At 47.7% G+C, this 24,400-nt stretch overlaps 2 protein-coding genes across 2 annotated transcripts in view; one reads left to right on the top strand and one right to left on the bottom strand.

Moving 5' to 3' along the window:
* Window positions 1-24,400, bottom strand: part of COL26A1 (collagen type XXVI alpha 1 chain) — a 139,855-nt gene that overhangs the window by 103,559 nt on the left and 11,896 nt on the right. Inside the window, exons 4-5 of the mRNA XM_044430356.1 lie at window positions 16,507-16,629; window positions 9,901-10,004 (exon numbers count right to left, since the gene is read on the bottom strand). Coding sequence (XP_044286291.1) covers window positions 9,901-10,004; window positions 16,507-16,629 — 227 coding nt within the window. The remainder of the gene's footprint in view (window positions 1-9,900; window positions 10,005-16,506; window positions 16,630-24,400) is intronic.
* PFN4 (profilin family member 4) lies at window positions 784-1,170 on the top strand. Its single transcript, XM_044430283.1, has one exon. The coding sequence runs from the start codon at window positions 784-786 to the stop codon at window positions 1,168-1,170; it is 387 nt and encodes a 128-aa protein (XP_044286218.1).

Below are 24,400 nucleotides of genomic sequence, written 5' to 3'. Positions count from 1 at the left end.
ACAGAGGGCTGCCCAGTTTATTTTTGAATGTCTCTAGTGTGGGAGAGCCCCCCACCTCTGCAGGCAGCTGGTTCCACTGTCGTATTGCTCTGACTGCAGGGAAGCTTTTCCTGATATCTTGCCTGAACCTGGGTTGTCACAACTTGAGTTGATTATTCCATATCCTGCACTCTGGTATGAGCGAGGAGAGACCTTGACCTTCCTCTTTGTGGCAGCCTTTGAGGTCCTTATGGAGGGATATCTTGTCCCCCTCAGTCTTCTCAAGGCTGAGCATGCCCATTTCTGTCTCTCCTCCTAGGGCACCGTTTCCAAACCCTGGACCGTTTTTGTTGCCCTCCTCTGGAATTCTTTCTAGTTTTTCAGCATCTTTCCTAGATCTTGGTGCCCAGAATTGCACACAGCATTCCAGGTGAGGTCCGACTAGTGAGGAGCGAGGGGAACTACTCCTTCCCGTGATTTGGAAGGCACACTTCTGCCAGCGCATCCCAGAACAGCCTTCGCCCGTTGGGCGGCTGCATCGCACGAACTTCCGCCTGCCGCGGGCTTCGCCATGGCGACGGGCACGCAGCCGCCGGGCGACCGGGAGGGGCGCGCCCCGTCCAGAGCCCTTCGCCCGGAGCACGCGCCCTGCCCCGCTCCTCCGCATCGAGCGCTGGCGCGCTCGGTGAGGGACTGCAAGCCGGGGTGCCGGGAAGGCGCCCCGCGGGGAGCACGAACTACAGCTCCCACAGTTCGTCGCGAAGGGCGCGCGGCCGTTAGCGGGCGCGCGCAACCGCCGGCGCGATGAACCAGGCGCAGAGCCTGCTGCTCGACGGCCTCACCAAGACGCGGCACGTGGCCAACGCGGCGCTCGTCAGGGCGGCGGACGCCTCGGTGCTGGCCTCCACGCCCGGCTTCCCCGTGCAGAGCCTGGCGCCGCAGCTGGTGAGGGCCTTCTACAAGGACCTGCTGCAGGTGCGCCGCGAGGGCATGTACTTCAAGGAGCGGCACTACGCGTGCGTGCGCGCCGACGAGCACGCCATCTACCTGAAGGGCGAGGACAGCGGCGTGGTGCTGGCCAAGACGAAGGCCTTCGTGCTGGTGGGCACCTACGCGCAAGGCATGCACCCCAGCGTGTGCGTGGAGGCGGTGGAGAAGCTGGCCGAGTACCTCCGCAAGAAGGGCAACTGACGGCGCCGGGCGGCCCCGTGCCCCGGGACGCGACGCGACGCGACGGGCTGCCGCGCGGGGCCCGGCGGCCTCCCTGGCTCGCCGGTGCTTGTAAGCATTAAACGCGCCGGCCCGCAAAAGGTGCGGTATCCGCGTGGTGTGTGGCGTGGAAGCGACCCCACGGGGAACAGGCCCGTGTCCTGCCGTGAACCCCGAATGCAGGGGCAGCTGCCGCCAGGACCCGTGCCAAGGGTCAGCCTGGAGTTCAGAGCCCAGCGGGGCCCGCCTGAGGAAAGCCCCCTAAAGATCTCCCCCGTGGCAGTGCCATGGCAGTGGGGCAGGTGGGGGTGGAGCTTGGGGTTCAGTGCCCACGACCTCCCGGGGTCCCCTGAATGGCCGGCCAAAACAGGAAGGTGAGGAGGGTGCTGGAATGCAACCCTATGATTTCCCATGTTGCGGCAGTGCTGCTATTTATTAGATTTATGTCCTGCCTTGTTTCTTACAAAGAATTCAAGGCGGCTTCCACCATTCGCCTCCTCCTGCTCTCAGTCTGATTCCCACAACAACCACCCTGTGAGGTAGGTCAGGCTAAGAGTCTGGGGCTGGCCCAGAGTCACTCAGTGGGCTCCATGATCAACCAGGGACTTGACCCCAGATCATATGCACCCCCGTCCTGTGCTCTTCACCCCACTGGATCAGTGCAGCTCGAGTGCACAATCGCACATGCGCAGGGAAAGTGTGCAGAGCATGAAAAGGCTGTTGTGCAGCGGAGGGCAGAGGAAGGGAGCAGCTGTCGAAAGGGGGGGGCACCTGTCCATGAACACCAGGCTCTGCCACTTTTGGCTGCAAGGAAGCTGAGCCCCAAGAAAAAGCCTTCCAGTGGCCCCTCGATGCCCCCCAAAATGCACCGGGGCCAGAGCTTCAGAGAATAGGGCAGCAGAGGAAGTGGGCCTGCTGGAACAGCAGCAAGAATTCTTGTTTGTTAATTTGCAACCATGGTTGCAAATCTGTACCTCCAGAGGTGCTTACGCATTCCGCTCCTTCAATTCTGGGCATGCGTTTTCAAAGGTTAGAACACATAAACAGGGTCATGAGATCCAGTCCTTGACTGGAACGAGCTGCAGATCAGCTGCAAAGAGTTCCGTGATGTCGAGTCATTTTATTTGGGCCACTTTTACCCTGCCCGTCCTCCAAGGACCTCTGGGCAGTGTATGTGGTTCTACCAACTACACCTCCAATTTATGCTCACAATTTTGGCACGTAGGTAAGGGTGAGAAGGGGAGAGGGTGGGACAGACAGACCCTGACTTCCAGCCAGCCAGCCGAATCCTTTTCTAAGAGTCCCAACTCCATTTTTCCCTGCTTTTCTGTCATTTCACCCCAACAGCATTTGGTATTCCACACGCACCAAGTATGTTCATTTCCCATCGGTCTGCCTTTGGTGTATTTTGTCTCCGAAACATTTTTTGTGCTTCTGAAAACTCTGGGGTCCACCAAGTCTTCTGCACCACACTTAAAGCACTGTGTTTGCATTAATGTATACAATGCCGCTTGTCTGGGCCTGCCCTGCTAGATTAGGGTGGGAGGTGGGGATCATACAGCCCTTCCGTGGAACCCACCAGGAGTGGCACCGTACCCCCAACTGCTGAATTTGCTGCCACCAACTACTTTTGCAAGCAGTAGGAGCAAAAGTCGCAAGGATGGAGCCGCAAAAGAGGGCAGGCCGCTTCCAGGAGTGTGATTCTGCTTGGAAACAGGCTCCTTGCAGGTGTAATGATTTCCCTGCAAAACTGCAGGCACAGCACCAGCAACAGAGGGACACAACGAAGCTCCCAGATCGTTTTTTACCTTTCTTGTAGGAGCATGATGGGCTTTGTAGTCCTCCATGCATGCTGAAACAGTTGGCGTTCCAAAGGGAGGGAAACTGTGCCTTGGATCCAAAACCGCTTGGAAGCTCCGCTTTCCAAGTTGGTGGAAGAATAAGGGAGTATCCTAATCAGATTTCTGTCCGATAAGAAAGCTGTGTTGCACTGGGAATATTTAGTAGGCAAGGAATTAAAAACATAGTCAATTCTTGATTAAAATAGGGAAATGGGCAGAAATCCATCCAAAAAGATTCCAAAATAAATAATGTGAGGAATTGTTTGGTTATTTTTTTCCCAGGGCAGTGAAGGAAATGTGCAAATCAGCAGACAGCTGTCAGGGTGCTTGTTGCATAAGGGTTGAGCTGGGGGGAAAGGCGGCCCACTCGGATGACGACCGCTCCTTAGCAAGCCTGGCCTGTGGGCACTGGACAATTGCAGCTGCCTTGTTGGATGCGACACAGTGGGCACCTCCAGGGTGGGCGGCACAGAGACTTTCAGCCACACGCGGCCCCCGCTTGCCTCCGGGGGGACCACCGGCTCCCCTCCACACTGCCGCAGCCATACAACCGGGATGGCGCAAAGACACAAATGAGGCGACCTCTTGTGTGGCAAAGCACCAATTTCTTTGGCTAGCAGTGCCCCAGAAAATTCCACAGGGAGCCAGAAGCATGAATGAAAACCAAAGGGGTGGGGGGCACTAATGCCCCCCTATTCCCACCCCGGCACTGCCTGTTGCAGTTCAGAGGAGGGGAGTCCGGTGGCATAATTCTTCCATAATTAACATGGAGATGTGGCTGGTAGGATTCAAAGGGGAGGCAAGGAGCACCTCCCTTGGGGGGAAATGCAGGGAAATCCCAGGAACTTCCACTGATTTTCTGTTCAAAGGGGAGGTGGGCTGCTAGGAGAGCATTATTCTGTTAACTTACATCCCATTTGGTCCCAGTGATTGGGATTCAATCCATTAAAATCCATGCAATTAAAACATTTTTAAATATTCAAAAGTTAAGCATAAATGTTAACTTTGAGCCACTACCTGGATTGAAAAAAACTTTAAACAGTAAAACCTACCCAGGGAAGACACACAAGGCAGTTCCCAAATGCCCACTGGAAAAAAAGGGTTCTCACCTCTTACCAAAACCTAGCAGGTTTTCCCACCCATGCAAGCCGAATATTTGCCTATTGGAGCTGTGGTATAAAACATCTGCGACCCTTCCGAAGTACAAGAAGAAAGTTCTCTCCTGTTTTCATCTTGGGCTATTTCTTTGCCACTTGCAAGAAAACTCTGAGGAACTCTGGCTCCATGGCAGCCGTGATATTTGAAAGGCCGACTTCTCCCGTAACAAACCTCTTGCATGTATCAAGAGGTTAAAGTGGTGGAAATATGGAAAAGGGAAAGGAAGTAAGCTATGGAAGGAAAAGGAAGTTAGCCAGTCCCCCACTAGGTTCAGGTTTAGGTGGGCTGTTCAAACTTTTTGGTTTCCTCTGAAGTTCTGCTAGGACCATTTTGAAGCTTTACATTCTTTTTGAAGTTTGCTTCTTTCTTTTCATTTAAAACTTTTCCGTCGTTGCAGGTTTTAACAGTAAGAGTCCTTGGGGGCTGGATCTGGGCAAAAAAGGCAGCTCATGAATTTGCAGATTAATAAAAATAAAAAGATTGCAGGGCTTTGGCAAAACAATGGGTTTTACCTACCACTTCCCATTAAGCACATTCTGAAATGGGGCAAGCTACCATTGATGCACTCAGTTACCAGGTAACTTCATTTGCGCAACAAAAACCGAATTCTGAACCCCCATGATTTGTGTAACTTGTGCACAGTTACAAAATTTGACACAGCTTTGGCAAAATGTGGCACTCTCCAGCCACACATTTTGTTTGAGTGCTCTTTTAATGTGTTTTTAATTCCATGCTCTTGCTTGTGCTCTCTTTGCTGCATAGTTTCTGCTTTTTAAATGGTCACTGTCCAGAGAATGTATGGTTAGTTAGACGATGGTATATAAATGCAACTAATGGAATAAAATGAGCCTGGGCAAAGGGCGGGGAAGCTACATGGACCACAGAAACTCCACCCCAGACTACTGAATATTCAGCCAAACAACCAGTTTCTACAGTTCTTAGAAGGGATTTTGCCAGATTCACAGAGAATTGACCTATCACTGGTTTTCTACCATTACATCCAGATGGAACCACTCTGACCAGGAGCAGTCTACCTCTAGACACCTATTGTTGGAGGACAGCCAATCAGCAAGCACTATTTTACTCAAACCCTGCTGGAAGTCACTGGCCAGCCACCCTTTTGTTCTTATGCCCCTGGGAAATCAGCACTCATGCTCAAGTATATTGCTAAAATCATAAGGGTTAGAAACTTCCTGTTGAAAGAAAGATTAAATTCTCTAGGAAGGCAGAATCTGCATCAGATTTTGAACTGCCAGGGAACCGCAACTATCTATTATTGCTATTACTATTAATACTATACCTTTCCTGTTTTATCTTGCAAGGAATCCAGCATGGCTTACAAAGTTTTCCTCTCCATTTTAATCTCACAGCAACAACAGCCCTATGAGGTAGGTTAGGCTGAGTCTGTGACTGGCCTGAAGTCACCCAGTGTGTTTTATGACTAAGTGGGAACTAGAACCTGGACCTCCCAAGTCCCAGTGTAGCACTCTTACTAGTACACCACACTGCCTTTCCAGGTCTAGGCTAGTAATGTTGAAGGGCAGACACTAGTTACCCCGGAGGTAGCTACACATGGATTGGAGAACAAGGCAGTTCTGTGACCATGAAAGACACGACGGTGCCTGTTCATTTTCCTGTTAAATGTGACAAAAAGGCTGGCTTACATAATCCTCTTCCTCCGTATTTTATCCTTGCAACAACAAACTTGCAATGTAGGCTAGGCAGAGAGTCTGACTGGCCCGAAGTCACCCAGGGAGCTTCACTGCTAAAGGAGGGCGAGAGCCTGGGCAGACCGAATTTCTCTCTTTCTCCCTGGTTGCATTTGCGCTGTGAGCTTACAGAAAAAAGAACGCCTCCCTCTGAGACGGGCAAGAAGCAAGAGCTGAAAGTAAAGCGAGGTCGCCATTCGCTGGCCAGCCTCAAATTGGTGCCAAGAGAGCGAGTTGGTGGGGGGACATTTTTCCTTTGCAGGAGACCATCGCGGGGGGGGGGGGGGCGGGAGCAGGCGCCTCGGATCCAAATCAATCACGTTGATGCTAATAACAAGCCCCCTTCACCCCTGCGCTGCCCTCCTCCATGTGGCCTTTAGATCGAAAGGCAGCTGGCTGGGTGGCTCGGAGGCCTCATTTCCTGCTGCGGCTAAAATCCCCTTTGCTGCAAAAAGAGAAAGAGCGGGAGAGAGAAGCCCGGCCTGCGGGGGGGGGGGGGGATGGTTTGAGGAAAAGCCCTTCGAAGCTGCAGCAACATGTCCTGTCACATCCGTCTTATCAACCAGCTACCAAGATCAGCCCCAATGGTCCAGGAATCGGTGGGGACCCTCCCCCAAATGGGGGCAGCTTGCAAGCTTCATCACCTGGGTTTGCCTGCAGCTTCCCTGGGCTGGGGATGGACGGGGTAGGGAAGAGAGTGCAGGATGCCGGCGGCCTCAGGCCAAAGAGCGAGGTGGCCTGGCCCCAGATAGTCCCAGTACTTTGCCCTCTGTGCTGGCCCCCAAGGCATTTTCCTGCCAGAGGAAAATGGCAACTTTCATTTGCAGAGAAAATGTTCTAAGAGCATTAGGAGGCCGTGTGCTGCCAAATTTGAGCAGCAGTTTTTGAAAAGCACGCGTGGGGCACCCTGTGGACTGCAGCCTACAGAAGGGGGCCCCCCAGACTCCACAGATGCCCCCCCCCAGTTTAAATAATAGAAACAGAGTGAGTCAGAAGGGGTCTCCCGGGCCATCTAGTCTGACCCCCGGCTCTACTCACAACTTGCCTGCCATGTGCAAGCATCTGCTTTGGTGCATACAAGAAGAGAGGTCACCTTCAAGCTTCTCAGCAGTGTGATGAATACAGAGCAGAGGGCAAAACTGAGCATGAAACCAACATGAGCTAGGATAATCTGGAATAATTTTAGGGGAAAGGATGACTCTCCAAATATGTCCAGATACCAGGAACTGAGCATTGCAGAATCCGTGACTCATATCCCTCTGGTCCCCCATCCCAGACCCATTTGTGGGGTGAGCCCTGATAAGTCTGAGCCCAGCTAGCTTTCCTGTCCCGTTTTCTGCATTCACTGCTATGCAACGTCGCACATCTGCGTGCAGCGATTGATTGATTGAACGTTTTTCTAACCCGTCCACTACAAACGTCTCAGGATGACTTACAAAAAACGAGTAGAATAAAACAAACCCCACAACTGAAATACTAAAACCCCAGTTAAAATCAATTAAATGTTAAAATAGCAGGAAAATAAAAAGGGGGTTTCCTGATGCTGAAAAGAATATAATGTCGGCGCCAGGCAAACCTCTCTGAGAAGCATATTCCACAGTCGGGGTGCCACCACAGAGAAGGCCCTCCTCCGGGTAGTCACCCTCCTAATCTTCAAGGTGGGCTCCCAGAGCAGGGCCCAGGCAAGGCCCAGGAAGGACCCAACACTTCGGATGCGAGAAACCCTACGGTGTCATTCAGTGTGAGAACACGGAGCCCAAACCCCCCCCCCCCCGCCGAGAATTTCCTGTGTCAACACAGCCATGGCATGTACTGTGGGAATGAGGGCATCCCATAAAGTGGGCAGGCCGTTCCCTTTAAAAGAGGCAACAAACAACAAAGATGTAAAGGCCCCAGACAGCACAGCTGAGTTTAGCAAACTGCCAGCAAAACTTCCTGGCAGGCTGGAATTCTTCTTTGTCAATTGCTTGGGGTAAGAGTTAAAATTCCTGAGATAATTTTAATCTAAACAGTCTGTAGCCATCAGCATTATGGAGGTGCCCACCAGATGGGGATGGTTAAGTGGTTACTTTTCTCAAAAACCTGAACCTACTAGCAAAGGGTCAAGATATTTTGTTATACTTCATAGTGAGTTTCAACAATGGTTCAGCTCTATCAGAATGCAAGAGGTTGCCAGGCACGGGGAGAGAAAAGTTTCCTCCAAGCAGAACAGTGAAAAAGGAAGTGCGAGAGAAGCCAGAACCAGACCCAAGCAGCCTCAACTTCTGCAAAGAAAATCCTATGCAAAGATATAAATAACCACATTCAGGCAACTGTAACCAGATCCTATTTTCTGGATTAAAAAATCAGTGCGGAATCACTTTGCCCGTGTTAAGGATGCTAGGAATATCCCATGTTTTTCTCTCCTCATTCACCGCATTTGCCACTTGGCCAGCCATTCTCACATCCTCACGGCTGCCTTTCCATCTCTCTTTCACTGCCCCTTTTCCCTGCATCCTTCCTCCTCCTCTTTTCTCGGGCTTTGAGATTCTCCTGTGCGCACACAGAGCTGCAGCCTCGCACAACGGCTTCCGAAAGGCTGTAGGACAAGCTTTGACAGCTTGGGAGAACATGGAACCTGTGCAGGGTGGCTTGTCCAAACACTGCGCACACGTTGGAGGGGCCGAAATGCTCCTTTCTGGGGGAGGTCTGAATTTTTTGTTTTCATTCCACTGCATATCCCAGTGTTCTCCAAACTGTCATGGCAGAATTGTGGTTTTATGGGGGTGGTCCCATTTTGGCCACCATACCACACATTAGTCGGAGAGGATTCCATCACATGAGGCCTAATCCATGCAGCCTAGCTCAATTGTGCAACATGGAGGGTGTACCTGGCGGTTCCACACAGGCCCATGGCCCGACCGGAGTCCGCCAGGAGAAGAGCCTTCGCGGTGGTGGCCCCATGAGGCTCAGGAGCTCAGCCTTGCATCAACCCAATCTTGTTTTCAGTGCCTGCTAAAGACACCCTTCCACGGGGAAGCCTTTCTCGCTGATCAGTTGCCGTCTGGATGTTACCTTGGAATTGATGCATTATTTTTGGTCCTTTTTTCTTTTCTTTTCACCTTTCCCCTGCTCACTGCTCTGGAATGTGCTTGAGTGGGGAGTACTATATAAACACTGCAAGTAAGAAAAATGAAAAAAAAAATGGGAAGAAAGCCGCAGTGGCAGAGGAAGCCTGAAGAGAAGCAAAGGAAGGGCAAAGGGGGGCGGAGAAGCGTTGCTGCAGGTGGCACAAGGACCATCTGCAGGCAAGTATAATACGGAGTTTTTCCCCTGCATATTATAAAAAAAAAATTCAGGGAAGCGTTATTGAAATAAATGAAGCGGTGGGGGTAGGAATAGATGCTGTCAGCTACTTAGAGGACAGAAACACAAACTTAAGAGGGTTTGAGCTAGCAGTTTTGAATATGTCCTCGAATAATCACTTAATAAGAGAGTGTGGTTGCACAAGCGGCATCCATCGAAGCAAACGTCGATCAGTTGGGGCAGGCCTGCCAAAAGGCCAATGCAGGAGGAGGCGATGTGCTGGAAACGAAATGCCCAAGCTCTCGTCCCCCCAGTCCCACGGGGACGGCGACGCAATCATCACCCCGTGATGCGTTCGGCTTTGCACACCGTGCTGGACTCTGCCACATCCTCCTGCAGACCAAAGACCTGAGCGGCGCGCTCACACACACAGGGAAGGACTCCTCCCCCACAGCCAAGCAGCACATAGCAATACGTGGTAGAAAGTCAGTCTTGCAAGCCACGAGCATTGGAATGGCTGTCCGTGTAAGCACTAAAGAGGAGCATACATCGCACCCGTGAAAAAGTGTAAGGGAGGCGAATGCTTTGGCACGGCAACATGGCCGTTTCTTTCTGCTTGGATCACTGCGGCTGGAACGCAAACGCTTGCGCCCTCCTGCACGCTCATGCTCCTTTGCACACGCCTGTGCCCAGGCAGAGAAGAGCCCTCGTGGTCTTACCTTCCTCGCAGTTGCTTCCTGCAAAGCCAGGGCAGCATCGCCATTCCAGGGCTGTTACTGTTCGGTAAGAGATCTTGTACGTGGGTCTGATGAGAGTCCTGTAACTAACACAAGCAAGATGTCACACAAAACAGTTCCACCCCGGCTTGTATTTGGAGAGGCAATGTGGGTCAATGGTTAGAACACTGGGCGGGGGTGCTGGTGATTCGGATTCTAGTCCCCACTTAGCCATGAAACCGACAGGGCAGCTCTGGGGTGGTCACAGACTGTCAACCTGACCTACTGCACAGGACCCTTGTTGTGAGGATAAAAATGGGGAAAATATTCACCTAACGTAAATAAGTGACAAAAAGGGATAAGGAATCTACAAACCTGCTCCTTCAAGAAGCGCGCGACCTGACCTAAAACAGGTTATTTCCCTCCACCTGGTCCGACCAAACCCCACCAACAGGATCTCAGCCTTGCCTGGACTGAGCTCCAGTGTGTTAGCCCTCATCCAGTCCATTGCCATGGCCGGGCACAGATCCAGCCCATCCACAGCCTACCGTGAAGAAGATGCAAAGGTTAAAAAGAGCTGTGTGTCATCAGCGCACCAGTGACAACGACCTGCAAAACTGAATGGGGATGCTGGGCATTTTGGTCCAAAGATAGGTGGTGGTGTGTTCCTTTCTCTGTCCAGAAAAGCCTGGAAAGTGGTCTGTTCTGTGGAATAAAGAAAGACTGAGAAAACAGAGAGCAGGCGTACAATCTGTTGTCAACAGTTCGAAATAGCAGGGCGTACGAAATGGCTGGGTGAGACTCAGCGGTGTTCATGTGCTTCCATTTACAAGCACATACATGGCAGAGAAAATGGCCCCAGTTCCCATAAAGAGTTGCCTTTTCCCAATTGTGGGTCCTCAAGTGTACTACAGCACCCATCATCTCCAGCCAGCATGGCCCAGGGTCAAGGGGATGGGAGCTGTAATCCAAACTTGGTGAAATAAAATCGGGCAAAATAAAAGGGAACCGGAGCTGTGAAGGAAGATTATAAGATACAGTGACCTCCCCCACTTCGATAAGGGATTCGGCAAAGGCTAAAATGGGGATTGTGATTTTTCAGGAAATGGGGTCTGCTCGCATCAAATCTTTGCAATTGGGTTTTTTTTTTTTAGTTCAGTGTTGTTCCAAAGGGTTTTTTGATGCAGAAGAGTAACAGATTCCAGATTTTGCACTGAAGGGCCTTCTTCAAGAAGCCAGTAAGCTTGGAAGCAGACCAGGGAAATGGTCATGGAGCATGGTTTGGATCAGGCCAAGGAAAAGTAGCCTCGCAGGGCAGGTACAGACCACACAGGAACGGTCTCTTTCCTGTGTGTATAAAACATTTGCCCTGCGATGTTTAGAATTTTGGCAAAGGAGGTGAATGCAGACAACTGTCCGAGCAATTCAGCTCCAGCTTGTCTCTATGCTGCAAGATAAGACATGGGTGTTTAATGTCCTTTTTCCGCTGGATTCTGCCAAAAGAAAGCACAGTAAGAAGTGAGGCTTCGAAGGAGCTGCTCAGACAGCCACCAGATTCAGAGAAGTGGCATCTCCTTTCTGGTCCATGATAAATCACTAGTCCTGTTTTGCTCCTCTCTGGGTTGTTTTTGTTGGTTGCTTAGTTGGTGTTGAAGGGGAATGCCTTGTTAAAATTCAGCAAGTTGCTAGCGCTGCTATTCGCGGAGCGGCAGCTTACCCATTGCCAAAAGAAGGAAATGTATGGGCCAAGTGTGGTTTGCGGCTGAACCCCAGGTTGTTGATACAATGTAGGTGATCGTGCGGACTGGGCCACCTAAGGTTGACACAACATGGTGAACAACACACAGTCCATGACCCAGCAACAAGCCCAAGCCATGGCTCAGAGAGCAACAGGCCACGGCTTGTTAGCACAGCTGAGCTCAGACATGGCAATTTGCACTTGATCTGTTCTCAGTCCCAAAGTGTGATTTTTCTTGTGGTCTGAATCCGAGAAGGAGAAGAGAAAAGGGAGAGAAGGCAGAGAAAGGGGAGAGGGAATGAAAGGGAATGACAGCTAGCAGTTGAGTGGGTGGGTCATTGTTGGCTTTAGCCCCACCTATTTTTGGCTTCAGCCCTGCCCACCCTGGTCCCTAAAAAATGTGCCCGCCCCCCCGGCAAGAAAAATGGTTTCTGCACTTTTGGTTTCAGCTTGCAAACCAGGTTTGAGCTTACCATAATTTTGCTATTTATGTTCTGTCTTTTTACCCCAGATGTAAGGAGTTTTTAAGCCTCATTCAAATGATTAACTGAGACACATTTAAAAGCTGGGTGAAATTTAAGTGTACATTGCAAACTTTTCCCCTCTCTCTCTTTATTGGAATGTATTGGAATTGTTTTTAAATAGGGCTTCTGTGTTCTGTTTGCAGAGAGCCACGTAATCAGAAGAGACTTGACCCCCCTCTGAATATTTGGAATCGTGAAAATGTTATATATTGGCATTTTTATTTCATGTTATTTTTGCCTAATACTGCCAAAGAAGACAGGGATCCAAATGGGTCTGGAGTGCTTCCAGTTGCAAGCCTGTGCATGCTTACATGTAAGTCATGGAAACTTACTTCTGAGTAAACATGCCTAGGAATGGGCTGTTACTCCTTCAAAGCTGCACTGACAAGTATCACTACCAACTTCTCATTTAACTTCAGTGACCTTGTGATGTTTCCAGATGCAAAATCAACATGGACTGAATTCAGAAGGTCCCAAGGCCGGAAAATCTTGCTTCCTTGCATCCTATCAAAGGATTTTTCATAGAAGATGCAACAGCCAGATTCACACCATCAGAGAAGGAAATGCGACTGTGGCAGCTTCTCTTCCCGGCTCACGTGTGCCTGTTGCGTGCTGCCACACTTCCATGATTATTTGTGGCACACTCATGATCGGAGACGTCACGAGTCTGTTTGTTTTTACTGCACCAGTCCAATGTAGCTACTCCATGAATAATGAAATGAAAGGTTATGTCACATACATTGGAGCCAGATAGTCACATAGCTACCTTACCATGCCAACCTTCTTTTTAACAGCTGTTTTGCTACACCCGTATGTGGGTGTGTGTTCATTTTATATATCATTTATTCATTTCATTGGATGTTGTTGTATTATGATTGTTGTAAAGGGCGACATATAAATGTTTTAAATAAAATGAAATATTTATATACTGCCCTATGGCTTACATCAGGGGTCCTCAAACTTTTTTAACAGGGGGCCAGTTGACAGTTGCCGGCAATGGGCGCGGGCTGGGGCAGGGGAGCGCACGCACGGTGAAGCGCCGGCTTGCTCGCAAGGAGATTGTTTTCTCCGAGCGAGTCCAAAACGATCTCCAAACCCCAGCTGAATTTTATAAATCTTTTGAGGGAGTTTTTGCTACACTTCTTAAAGATACATGTAATGAAGCATTGTTAAATGCTAAAATACCAGCTACCTGGACAGAGGCAAATATTACACTAATACCAAAAGAAGATACGGACTTAACACAGATTCAAAACTACAGACCTATATCATTACTAAATGTGGACTATAAAATTTTTGCCTCTATATTGGCAGAAAGGTTGAAGAAGTTTTTAATAGATTTTATTCATCCAGATCAAAACGGTTTCTTGCTTAAAAGACAAATGAAGAATAATCTGAGAACTATCTTGGATATCCTAGAATACTATGAGATACACACAGAAAAACCAATGGCTTTACTGTTTTTGGACGCCCAGAAAGCCTTTGATAATGTTAATTGGCAATTCATGAAACAACAGATGGTTCAAATGGAGTTTGGTGGAAAATTTATGAATGCGATATCAAGTATCTATCAAAGACAATTGGCCAGGATTTTAATTAATGGAGAACTTACAAGGGCTATAGAGATACAAAAGGGTACAAGGCAGGGATGCCCGTTGTCACCCCTGTTGTTTATTCTGACTTTAGAGGTGTTGAATAGAAATGGCAGGGATGACAAGGACATTAAAGGTACTAGAATTAGGGATGAAAGTTATAAATTGCAAGCATTCGCAGATGATTTGGTTTTCATAACAGAAGAACCCTTTGTAACAATGCCTAAACTTTTACAACAGATTGAAGAATATGGTGAGGTTACGGGGATGAAAATAAATAAAGAAAAAACAAAACTCTTAGTTAAAAACCTTACGCAAGATCAGAAAAAGAAACTCCAGGAACAAGTAGACTTGCAAATTGTTAAAAAGGTTAAATACTTGGGAATCTATCTTACAGCTAAATGTACCACTTTGAAAGAAGATAATTACGATAAATTATTGAAGGATATTAAAGGTGATCTGGAAAAATGGGCCAATTTACAATTGTCTTTGATGGGAAGCACAGCACTTGTTCAAATGAATATACTGCCAAAACTTTCGGTTTTGTTCCAAATGATTCCCGTAAAAATTGATAAAAAATTCTTTGATTTAAGCTCTCAAATTTTGAGATTTATTTGGAGAAAAAAGAAACCAAGGATTAAATTAAAAATGCTTCAGGAAACCAAAAAGAACGGGGGTTTTGGTCTTCCTGATTGGATATTGTACTATCAAGCGTCTATTTTAACTTGGCTAAAAGAATGGATAACCTTGCGAAACAAGAGCATTTTGTATCTTGAGGGTCATGATTTGCAAATGGGTTGGCAGGCTTATATGTGGTACGAGAAGGTTAGGTCTCATGGGACTTTTTTAAGTCACTTTATTAGAAGATCATTAATGTCAGTGTGAGAAAAGTTAAAGTCAAAATTGTATAATAAGCTATCAAGATGGCTTTCACCTATGGAAGCTTTTGTGTATCCAAACGTATTGAACTTTGAAGGGATCATAAGATATGACGATATTTTGGATAAGGATGGAGGCCTGAAACTAGATCAAGAAATACAAGAACAGGGACTTAATGTCTCTTGGTGGTATAAGGTGCAGATGCAATTAAGATATGCTAAAGATTGTAAAATATGGGGGTTTTATAAAGATTTAACAGTGTTTGATCAAGTGATGCTAAAAACAGATGAAAAAATGATTAAAAGAGTATATGATTTCTTACTTGACAGGAAAATGGAAGGGGAACAGGTTAAGGAAACTATGATAACATGGGCACAAAATTTTGGATATAATATTGAATTAGAAAAGTGGCAAAAGCTATGGGAGAGAAGTATTAAGGTAACATTAGCAACTTTGTATAAAGAAAATTTATATAAAATATTCTATAGATGGTATTTGTTGCCAAGTCGATTAGCTAAGATGTTTCCAAATATTGGAAATGTAAACATAAAGTGGGTACTTTTTACCATATGTGGTGGACCTGTGAAAATGCGAAAAAGTATTGGATTAAAATACATAAATAGCTTGAGGAAATGCTACAAAATCCCTTAGCTTTTAAACCTGAAATTTTCTTGTTAGGCATCATACCGGAAGATATTAGCAAACAAGAAATGTATTTGATGTTACATCTAATCACAGCAGCGAGGATTGCGCTTGCTCAATACTGGAAGAGTGAGGAATTACCCACCGATGAACTGATTTTAAAAAAGATTCTGGACTGTGCAGAAATGGACAGATTGACTCTATAACTGAAGGAGAAAGAAGATACTGACTTCTATCAAACTTTTTTATGATCGGCTGGAAAAATGGGACTTGGCTTAGATTTAAAGATGTTTTTAAATTTTTATAAATCGATTTGAATATGACTATAGAATGTTAAAGATATGTAGTAGGGGGCTGACCCAGTACGTCCGATGTATTTGATGACTGATGTTTTTAGTTTCAGTTTAAAATCTTGATAAAGTCTTTATAAAAAAAACAAAACAATCTCCAAACGAGCAGGCCCCGGCCTCGGTGCATGCACGCGGCAAGTCCAAAACCTCTATGGTGGGCTGGACAAATGGGCATGGTGGGCTGGATCCGGCCCGCGGGCTGTAGTTTGAGAACCCATGGCTTACATAGTCCGCTGACATTTTTACCCTCACAACAACCCTGTGAGGGAGGTTAAGCTGAGAGTCCAGGACTGGCCCAAAGTCACCCAGGAAGCCTCTCAGCCAACTGGGGACTAGAACCCGGGTCTACCCAATCCCACTTCAACAGACACACTGGTTCCTATTAACCGTCAGCTGGGGATAATGGAGGAAGGGGTCCCCTTAATGCGGGGGGAGGGAAGTACAGACCAAGGGGGCAAATCCAGCTTCGCTGGGGTCCCAACCAGCCCCGCAGGTTTTCCCAGATGCCCTTCCCTGGCCCCGGCCTTTCACCCAACCATCAGTCCTTGGTGCTCTCTCGGCTTGGGTGCCGTTTCTTCTCCATTCTCAGCGGCTGAGCTGCTTTTCAAAGGCTGAGGCACAGACAGGAAAAGCTTGAAGTGCAAATAGCCTTCATAGCCCTCCTGAGGCCACACCTGTTTATTCAGGCTTTACTTTACAGTCTTTGAAACATTCTAATATATTTATTATTGTTTTTACATTGGTTTCAAGAGATAATTGATTTTTTTTAGGTAAAGCACTTAGCGTCCTGATGCTATCAGGCAGTATATAAGCAGTTTGAATAAATAAAAGCAGATAAATAAACTTGGACCCATTCAAGCCAAGTTCTCCAAGGTGGCTGTTACCTCACTAAGTTGGCACATGGTCCCGGCCACCGGCAGCTTTGATAAACCCTTTGGATCACCGTCTCCGAGCCGTTCTGCACCTGGCAGGAAACTGTCCGGGTGACCATGTAGTGACACCAGTGCCTGTGGAGAGAAACCCAAGATAAACACAGGACCTTGCTAATCCAGAAGACGGTTCACGGAAACCACATATGAAAAGCACACACCACTGCAAATCTTATTAAGAAAAGGCATTTTAAAAGACTGGACGTGTTTGGTCTAGCCCTTTGTTGCCTGTCAAATGCCATATTCCTTCCCACACACCCTTCCCACACACCCACACACGTATTTTGGCCTTCATTCTTTGCCTCTTGTTCTTCCTTGGTAAGGAAACTTTTTAGCAGCTAATATTGGACTAATGTCATTTTCTTTGTCTTTAAAAGGGCGATTTAGGACTCTCTATTTCAGCTTGCCAATAAGAAAGCTTACAAACAAGTGCTGGGATTCCATTCTGCCACGGCCCCTCTTCATCCCATGTGTGGGACACAATTCATTAGCTCCTGCGGTTTTTAATCAAACCCTAATTTGCACTTACATCTCAGCCAGCCCACTATGGTTTGCACAATCCCAGCAAAGCAGGTCGGCAACCACGGTTTCCATCCGCTTTTGCATACACGATTGGGAGGAACAGCTCAAAGCATGTATCGTTTTTGTGTTCGCTTTTTTTGCTTGTTTGAACAAACTGACAAACCATGGCTTGATCAAAGCAGGAAGGAAATAACTGCATCACACACAGAAGATGTGATGCATTGCACAAACAAATGTTTTAAATAAATAGATAACCATGGCAACCGTGGTCTCTAGCACCTACTCAGTCCTAAGGGCTGAAATGATCCAGTGGTCAACCCACCACTGGATCATAAATAAAATTTTTAAAAAACTGTGCAGATTTGCATATGTACGCCCGAGGAAAAAGGCAAGGTTGTTGTCGTCATCATCCATGACTATTGATCATTCTGTTTGGGGATGATGGGGCCTGGCATCTGGGGTGCCACAGGATACTGTTGTATTTCGAAGGAACCGCTGGGCTGGCCTGGCCTTGGATACTGTTGTAAGTGACCAGAAATACGAAGGACCGGTGTGCGACCCCCTTTCTCATTGCTCAGCTGTTCCCTTGTGCTTATGCTCTGACCAAATCTTTAGCATTCAAGAGAATTTGCATTTGGGCTCCAAATGGAGCAAACTTGCGGTGTTTGAGTTGATCTGTGTTTGCCTAATTCTTTCCTGCGACGCAGGATGGGCTGCAAGTCTGTGACTGGCCCAGAGTCACCCAGGCGGCTTCATGGCTGAGTGGGGATGAGAACCGTGGTATTAAAAAACCATAATGAACAACCCACAGTTCCCAATCCAGGAACAAACAATGGGTCCTCTTCATGGGTTGCTCACTGTTAACAAGCAATGGTTTGTTCAGACAATACAATAACCTGTGCTTCACCAACAATCTGCACACAACCCTTGAATGTCATCTGAACCCAGGCACTGACTGGCAGGAGTGATCCAGGGTTCTTCAGTCCTTCGTGGAGGTGCTGGTACTGAGCCCTGGACCTTTTGCTTGGCAAGCAAGAGTTCTGCCAGGCAGCTGCAGCCCTTCCACCTCTCCTGAGCTTGACGGACCTTCATCCAAGACACTGGGCCATTTTTGATAGCCTTTGGCCCCCCCAGGGGTAAGATAGGACGACCTCCGAGCTCCTTGGGCCAATAACCACCTTTCCTAAAAAGCCCACCATCCTTTTCTTACCATGAAACCCTGAGGAAGGAAGATGAGTAGAAAGTAGATTTAGCAGGATTATACTCAATCAAAGATGTCATACTGGGAGTGGAAACTCCTGCTCTGTTTACACTACCCGGAGCAATTCAAACTTCACATCCCAGGATAAAGGATTTCCAAGCAATAAAATGTGCATTGTAATTAAAGCTCTTCCCGTTCCGTCGGATGCAACCTCTAATCTTTATGGAAGTGGCATGGCTTTGAACGTATGAAGCTGCACTTTGAAGCCCAAGAGGGGAGTTTTTTAACAACACAAGCACACATAAATATCTTTTCAAGTGAACGGTGACATTTGCAAAACAAAACTCACCACACACGAGAAAGTAATGTTCTGCACATTGTATGCTTGTCCGATTTTGGCAGTCATTCCTTAAGGGCATAATTCCATGCATGTTAAGACAGAGAAAAAACTTGGAAGTTGCAAGACTTCTGGGTCCTATTGCCACTTTAGTGGTGAAATTTAGGGCCAGGTCATGCTATATGCTAAAGGGATAAATCACGATGACATCAGAGTGTTGTGAGTGTGTTTGTGTGTGTGCATGCATGCATTTTTTAAAGCCATGTGCACATGTATGCATGCAGTTTTAGAAAAAGAGAGGCATCCTTGCATGAAATATGAATGTGGCAGTTCACATTTCTAGATATAGAAATTTGGAAATTATTTGTCATTTAAACAGAATGACAGTGTCTTGCCCTAGTGAGGACAGCTGTGAACAGGTAACCTGGGCTCTGGTGCTTAGTCTGCTGTCCAGGTACTAAGTATGGATGGAAAACTTCAAGGATCTTGCCTGCTTTTCCCTCTTTATGGTTCCTTAACTTTAAGCCATACTTGAGTAGGATAGCTTTCCAAAAAGAATCCCCCTTCGGACAGGACTGTCCCTGCCAGCTCTTCTGTTCTTTTGATAAAGACACACAGACACCCTGGGGAAAAACCCAGCACCCCCTACTTAGCCTTAAGATGTCACTATTTTTTAAAACTGAATGAGTGAAAATTGTCAGAAGCCACATCAATAATTCCAGATATGTAGGTGATACCATCTCACTGGCAGAAAGCCGCAGTGAATTGAAATGGTTCCCAATGAAAGTGAGAGAGGAAAGTGCAAACTTCAGCTGAACATTAAGGAAACAGAAGGCATGACCACAGAAGGACTACAGAACTGTGCTGTCCACAAGAAACTGAAATTGTGAAATCTCACATACCTCAGCTCAGTCATCCATTCAAAGGGAGACTGCGGCCAAGAAATGTGAGGATGACGGAGCGTTGGAAGAGCACCGATGAAGGGACGAGAAAAGTTTATTAAGTGAACGGACACGTCAGGAAGTTTCGGAGGGTACCCATGCGCCAGGTTGACTTGACAGCACAGCACAACTAACGGCTTGGGACCAGGATACCTGAAGGAACATCTCCTTCCTTATATGCCCTGACGCCCCTTACGCGTAAGATCTCTGGAGAGGCCCTGCTCCGAGAACCCTCCCTAAGGGAGGTAAAAAGGACATCTACTCAGAGGAGGGTCTTCACTGTGGTGGCACCCAAATTATGGAATACGCTCCCCAGTGAGGTTCGCCTGGTGCCAAGCTTATATTCTTTTCAGCACCAGATGAACACCTTTTTATTTAATCGTTATTTTAAGAATTAGCATTTTCACCGATTCACAGTCGCTTTTGTTTTGTTTTGTTTTGATTGGATCTACTTGTATTGGGTTTGGTAATTTTATTGTATTGTTTTACTGATTGTTTTTATGCTTTTTGCTTTTAATCTTGTAAACCATCCTGAGACGCGATAGTGAAGGATGGCATAGAAATGCTTTAAAAAAAATAAGCAAGCAAGCAAGCAAACAAACAACACTTGTGTTCCGCTTCCCACTGTCTCAAGAATGCGCTCACCCCTTTCTGTGCCCAGTTTTGCCTAAAGATTGTTTGTACTTCAAGTAAAACATCCAGGGAATGCACAAGCAAAATAAAAGCATTTAGTGCTCAAAGCTTTACCTGCCACCATTTCGACCAATGTCCCTCCTATTTAAACCATGGCCAGCATTCAGTTCCTGCAGCAGGGTCATCTGCGTTCTCACACTCGGCCGCTGCACCAAGGACCTGGTGGCTGCGATGCATTACAGCCAGACATGGTCATACAGTCACAGTTTTGGCTTGCACAGGACACAGACCACAAACAGAACCATTAACAGTTTCAGCCTGCACAGAAACAGACACAGCAGCCTGACTTCTTGCCCATCTCCATTTTGCTACCATGGCCACCAGATGCTTCCTGCTTTCCCTTCACATAGGACTAACCCCCCCAGTTACAAGAACATCAGTTCCCCCTACTCTGAGTGGCGGGATCATCACCTGACTAGAAACCAGTGCCTGAGTTTGTCTTTCCTCCTTCTGCCCAACCCCTTTTCCTTTTGTGCTGTGTCCCTTCAACTTTAAACCTGAGGACAGGGAATTGCTTGTCCATGAACTTTAGAAATTATTCTGGGAGCCTTTTGCAGCTGAAGGAGAGTGTGCTACTTCAGGAGGATGCTCCTATTCAGCAGAGTCACCTGCTAGGAAAAGATATCCAGCCCAAGTGCAGCTGAAGATAAAGAAGAGGGGAGAGGGGCCAGATCAGCCTCGAAGTTGTCCCATCGGGCAATCTTATAATATTATTAATTTCACTTCTTCTCCTCTAGAATGAGAAATATTGTGCTCCTATTGAAATGATACTTTCCAAATCTGAATCTCAGGTTGTTGTTGTTGTTGTCAGTCGCGAAGTCGTGTCCGACCCATCGGGACCCCATGGACAACACTCCTCCAGGCCTTCCTGTCCTCCACCTTCCCCCGGAGCCCACCCACTGCCCCAGGGACCCCGTCCAGCCACCTCATATGTGGTAGACTTGGCATTGGCACGTTTTGTCCAAGTTCGTGTCCCTCTGCACTTCCCTCTTCTTTGACAATGCACAAGTGGCCACAGAGACTGAAGCGTTCAGAGACTCTTTTCCTCTTTGGCATGTGAGCACCAGTGGCCCTCTTTTGCAAGGGGCAGTCCTTTATCTGAGAAGCCGTCCTGCCCGATTCCAGTTGCCAGCTGAAGAACCATAAAGAGCACTGCCTGTCTCCACAGGGTCTCTCACTCCACCTGTCTGGTTCTGCTCCGCCACAGTGTAGTAGAGGACTATTTATATCACCGTTATATCAGTGTACTATTTATATCTATATTATATCAGTTATATTTATATCAGTGTACTATTTATATCACCGTTGTTCTCGCTGGATTTTCATCTGCGTGGAGAAAACAGCACACACAATTTCTGTGCCAATGCATATCCTCTGTTGTTCTCTTTTCTGGTGATGCATTTCCTCCACTTTGGTGGGTCATAAGCAGCGATGCTATTTGTAAACCAATAGAAGCAAAAGGGTTCCACAGTCGTTGATAAAAAGGCAAGGAGACCTCCATATTAGGTTTCACAGATGATAAAGACACCTCCTCTATTACATACAGATGTACAAAAGAGGGCGGGTCGCGGACGTGGCTGGTGCAAACCCAGGTCAGCAACAAATGCAGAATTGCTTCTACTCACGCAGCAAAATGCAGCAGCTCAGATTTCATTCCCCAATGCTTAAGGCTGCTGGTCCTTTAAAACTACCTCCATCAGCGACTTGTTCTAGCAATTCCCCTATAAACAGCTTACAAAGTTCCCGTTCCGCTGAGCAGATCAAGAGTTATAATCCAGCCAGGTTTTTAAGGAAGGTTCAAGCTCCTATTCCCAGAGACTCCAAGAAAGGAGAAATACTTGCATCCAGAAGTACAGTCAATCCTGAGCCCTGAAAGTTAATTTTCCCACATGCTGCAAAGACACCCCCCTCTCCACATAATTTCCCCTTGCACAGAAATTAAGTTTAGGGGAAAGAAATAGCTTTAGGATGATCTGGGAAAGGGTGCAGATTAATGCAAGCCTTTATTCTGAGATTATTTCAATGAGAGAGGAACCGCCTGGCCTTGCCACCTGGTGGATTTCCAACAAATCCCACCTAAATCCACATACCCAGACGCAGAGTAGCATGTGCACATCTGTGTCCTGGGCCCCACTTAAGTAACCAGGAACACCCCCAGTCGCACTTCTGAATGGCCACTAGGAGACAAGCCACAACCAGACGCACAAACATACACTCTGTGTTTGAAGAAGAGTGCCTCTGAGCATAGTGTGAAACGTGGAGTGTATTTCCAGGACTGGAACTGCCTTGATCTGGAGATTCTTTCACACAAACTTCCCCTCTTGCTTCGTGCACCTTCCTTAATTCCAGTAGCCATTTTGCCCCAAACCCTCACCGAGCAACCACAGCTCATCCACAGATTTGTCGGTGGATCGTGAAAAACCTTTCTGCTCACCCCTACAGTTCAGAGCTTGTACTGACCCTCCTTGGAGAGGTCTTTTAAGTTTTACAAGCAGGGCCTGCTGGAAGAGGCCCTGCAGCTGCTGCTCCTCTTCCCCAATCAATCCATGCACAGTGTGAAAAGGACAGGCTGGACATGCACATGGTGGGCATGGCTGGAGCTGGGGTCAGACTAGATGGCCCGGGAGGCTCCGTCTGACTCGCTCTGTTTCTGTGCTTCTAAAATCATTCTCCCAGTGTGACCAAAATATCACATCCCTGCACAAGGGTGTCAGCAGGTGTGGGGGCAACCCCGTGGCTGCAGCAGGGGCGAGGCCAGGGTCTGAAAGGATCCGCGGCACAGACCCCCAGGACAAAAACAAACAAGCATATACAGTGGTACCTTGGCTCACAAACTTAATCTGTTCTACAACTCTGGTCATGACCCAAGTTGGTTGCGAGCAAAGTCAATTTTCCCCACAAGGTTCAATGTAAATAAGGTTAATCCATTCTGTAACTATTTTTTTCAGTCACAAAAATTTGATTGTGGCTATCTCCCCCCATCCGAGCACGACCGCGATCGCACAGGGAAGACGGGCGTGACCATGATCGTCACCCAATGCAGAGTTCGCAACCCGAGGCAAACTTTTCTGAAATCGCTGTTCGCGACCTGATTTGGTTGTGAGCCGAGGCGCCCCTGCATTTGCATATCACATGGAGTTGGACACGGCTGGGAATGTTGGGCTGGGGACCTGGGAGATCCAGGTTCTGGTCCCCACTTGGCCATGAAGCTTATTTCATGTTACCTTATTTTAATATTTCTACACCGTCACATTTCCATCGGCTCCAAGCCACTCCCTCTCCCAGCCTAACCTACCTCACAGGGTGGTTGTGAGGATAGCAATGCAGTGAGGGTGGTGGAAGCCGCCTTTGATACCTCTCAAGAAGAAAATATAGGTGGGCCGTAAATGCAATGCCATAATGACACACACAGCCATCAGGACTAGAAGCCTTGATTTCAAAAAACGAGCGTAGTCATCTCCATGAATGGATCCGATCCCCTCTTAAAGCTGTCCAAATGGGAGGCCATTGTCCCGTCTTCAGGAAGTGAGCTCCATCATTTCTGCGTGTGCCATGTGAAGAACCCCTTCCTTCTGTCCGTCCTGAATCTCGGCCTTCCAATGCATGGGGTGGCCCCACTGGGCACTCGTCCTACTAGACGGGGGGGGAGTCTCCCCCTCCGTGCTCTCCACACAGTGCATCACTGTGTACACCTCTCCTGTGCCTCCCCCCACACACATTTTTCTAAGCTAAGCCTTCCCAGATGTTGTAGCCTTTCCGCACAAGACAAGGACCTGGGGTCGCTCGGTTAAATTGATTCAAGATGGGGGAGTCAAGGCCCTCCCTGTTCATACAACACGTAATGATTGTATGGACCCCCCTTCCTAAAATGGCGCCGCCCCATCCCTGAGGTTAAGGGTGTTGGTAGCTGACCCAAAATCCTCCCCCGTGCTGAACAAGGCTATGAAGAGAGAGCCAGCATTGAGAGCAGGCACTGGGTTCGGGTCCCTGCTCGGCCATGGAGCCCACGGGGTGATTCTGGGCCAGTCAGACTCTCCGCCCAACTTCCCTCAAAGGGTGGCAGTTATGGGGATAAGGCTGAGAGTGTGAGCCATTTTGAGTCTGAAGAAAAAAGTGGGGTATAAATCTAATAAATTGATTAATAAATATGAAGAG

This window comes from Varanus komodoensis, unplaced genomic scaffold (genome assembly GCF_004798865.1).
Source record: "Varanus komodoensis strain SLA01 unplaced genomic scaffold, ASM479886v1 scaffold20_1, whole genome shotgun sequence".
Classification (NCBI taxonomy): domain Eukaryota; kingdom Metazoa; phylum Chordata; class Lepidosauria; order Squamata; family Varanidae; genus Varanus; species Varanus komodoensis.
Note: the sequence above shows the minus strand (reverse complement) of the source record. Positions and strands in the feature narration are given on the sequence as shown.

Bases quoted from the DNA above. Each gene is read 5' to 3' on its own strand.
- PFN4 (XM_044430283.1), top strand. From the start codon at position 784: ATGAACCAGGCGCAGAGCCTGCTGCTCGACGGCCTCACCAAGACGCGG.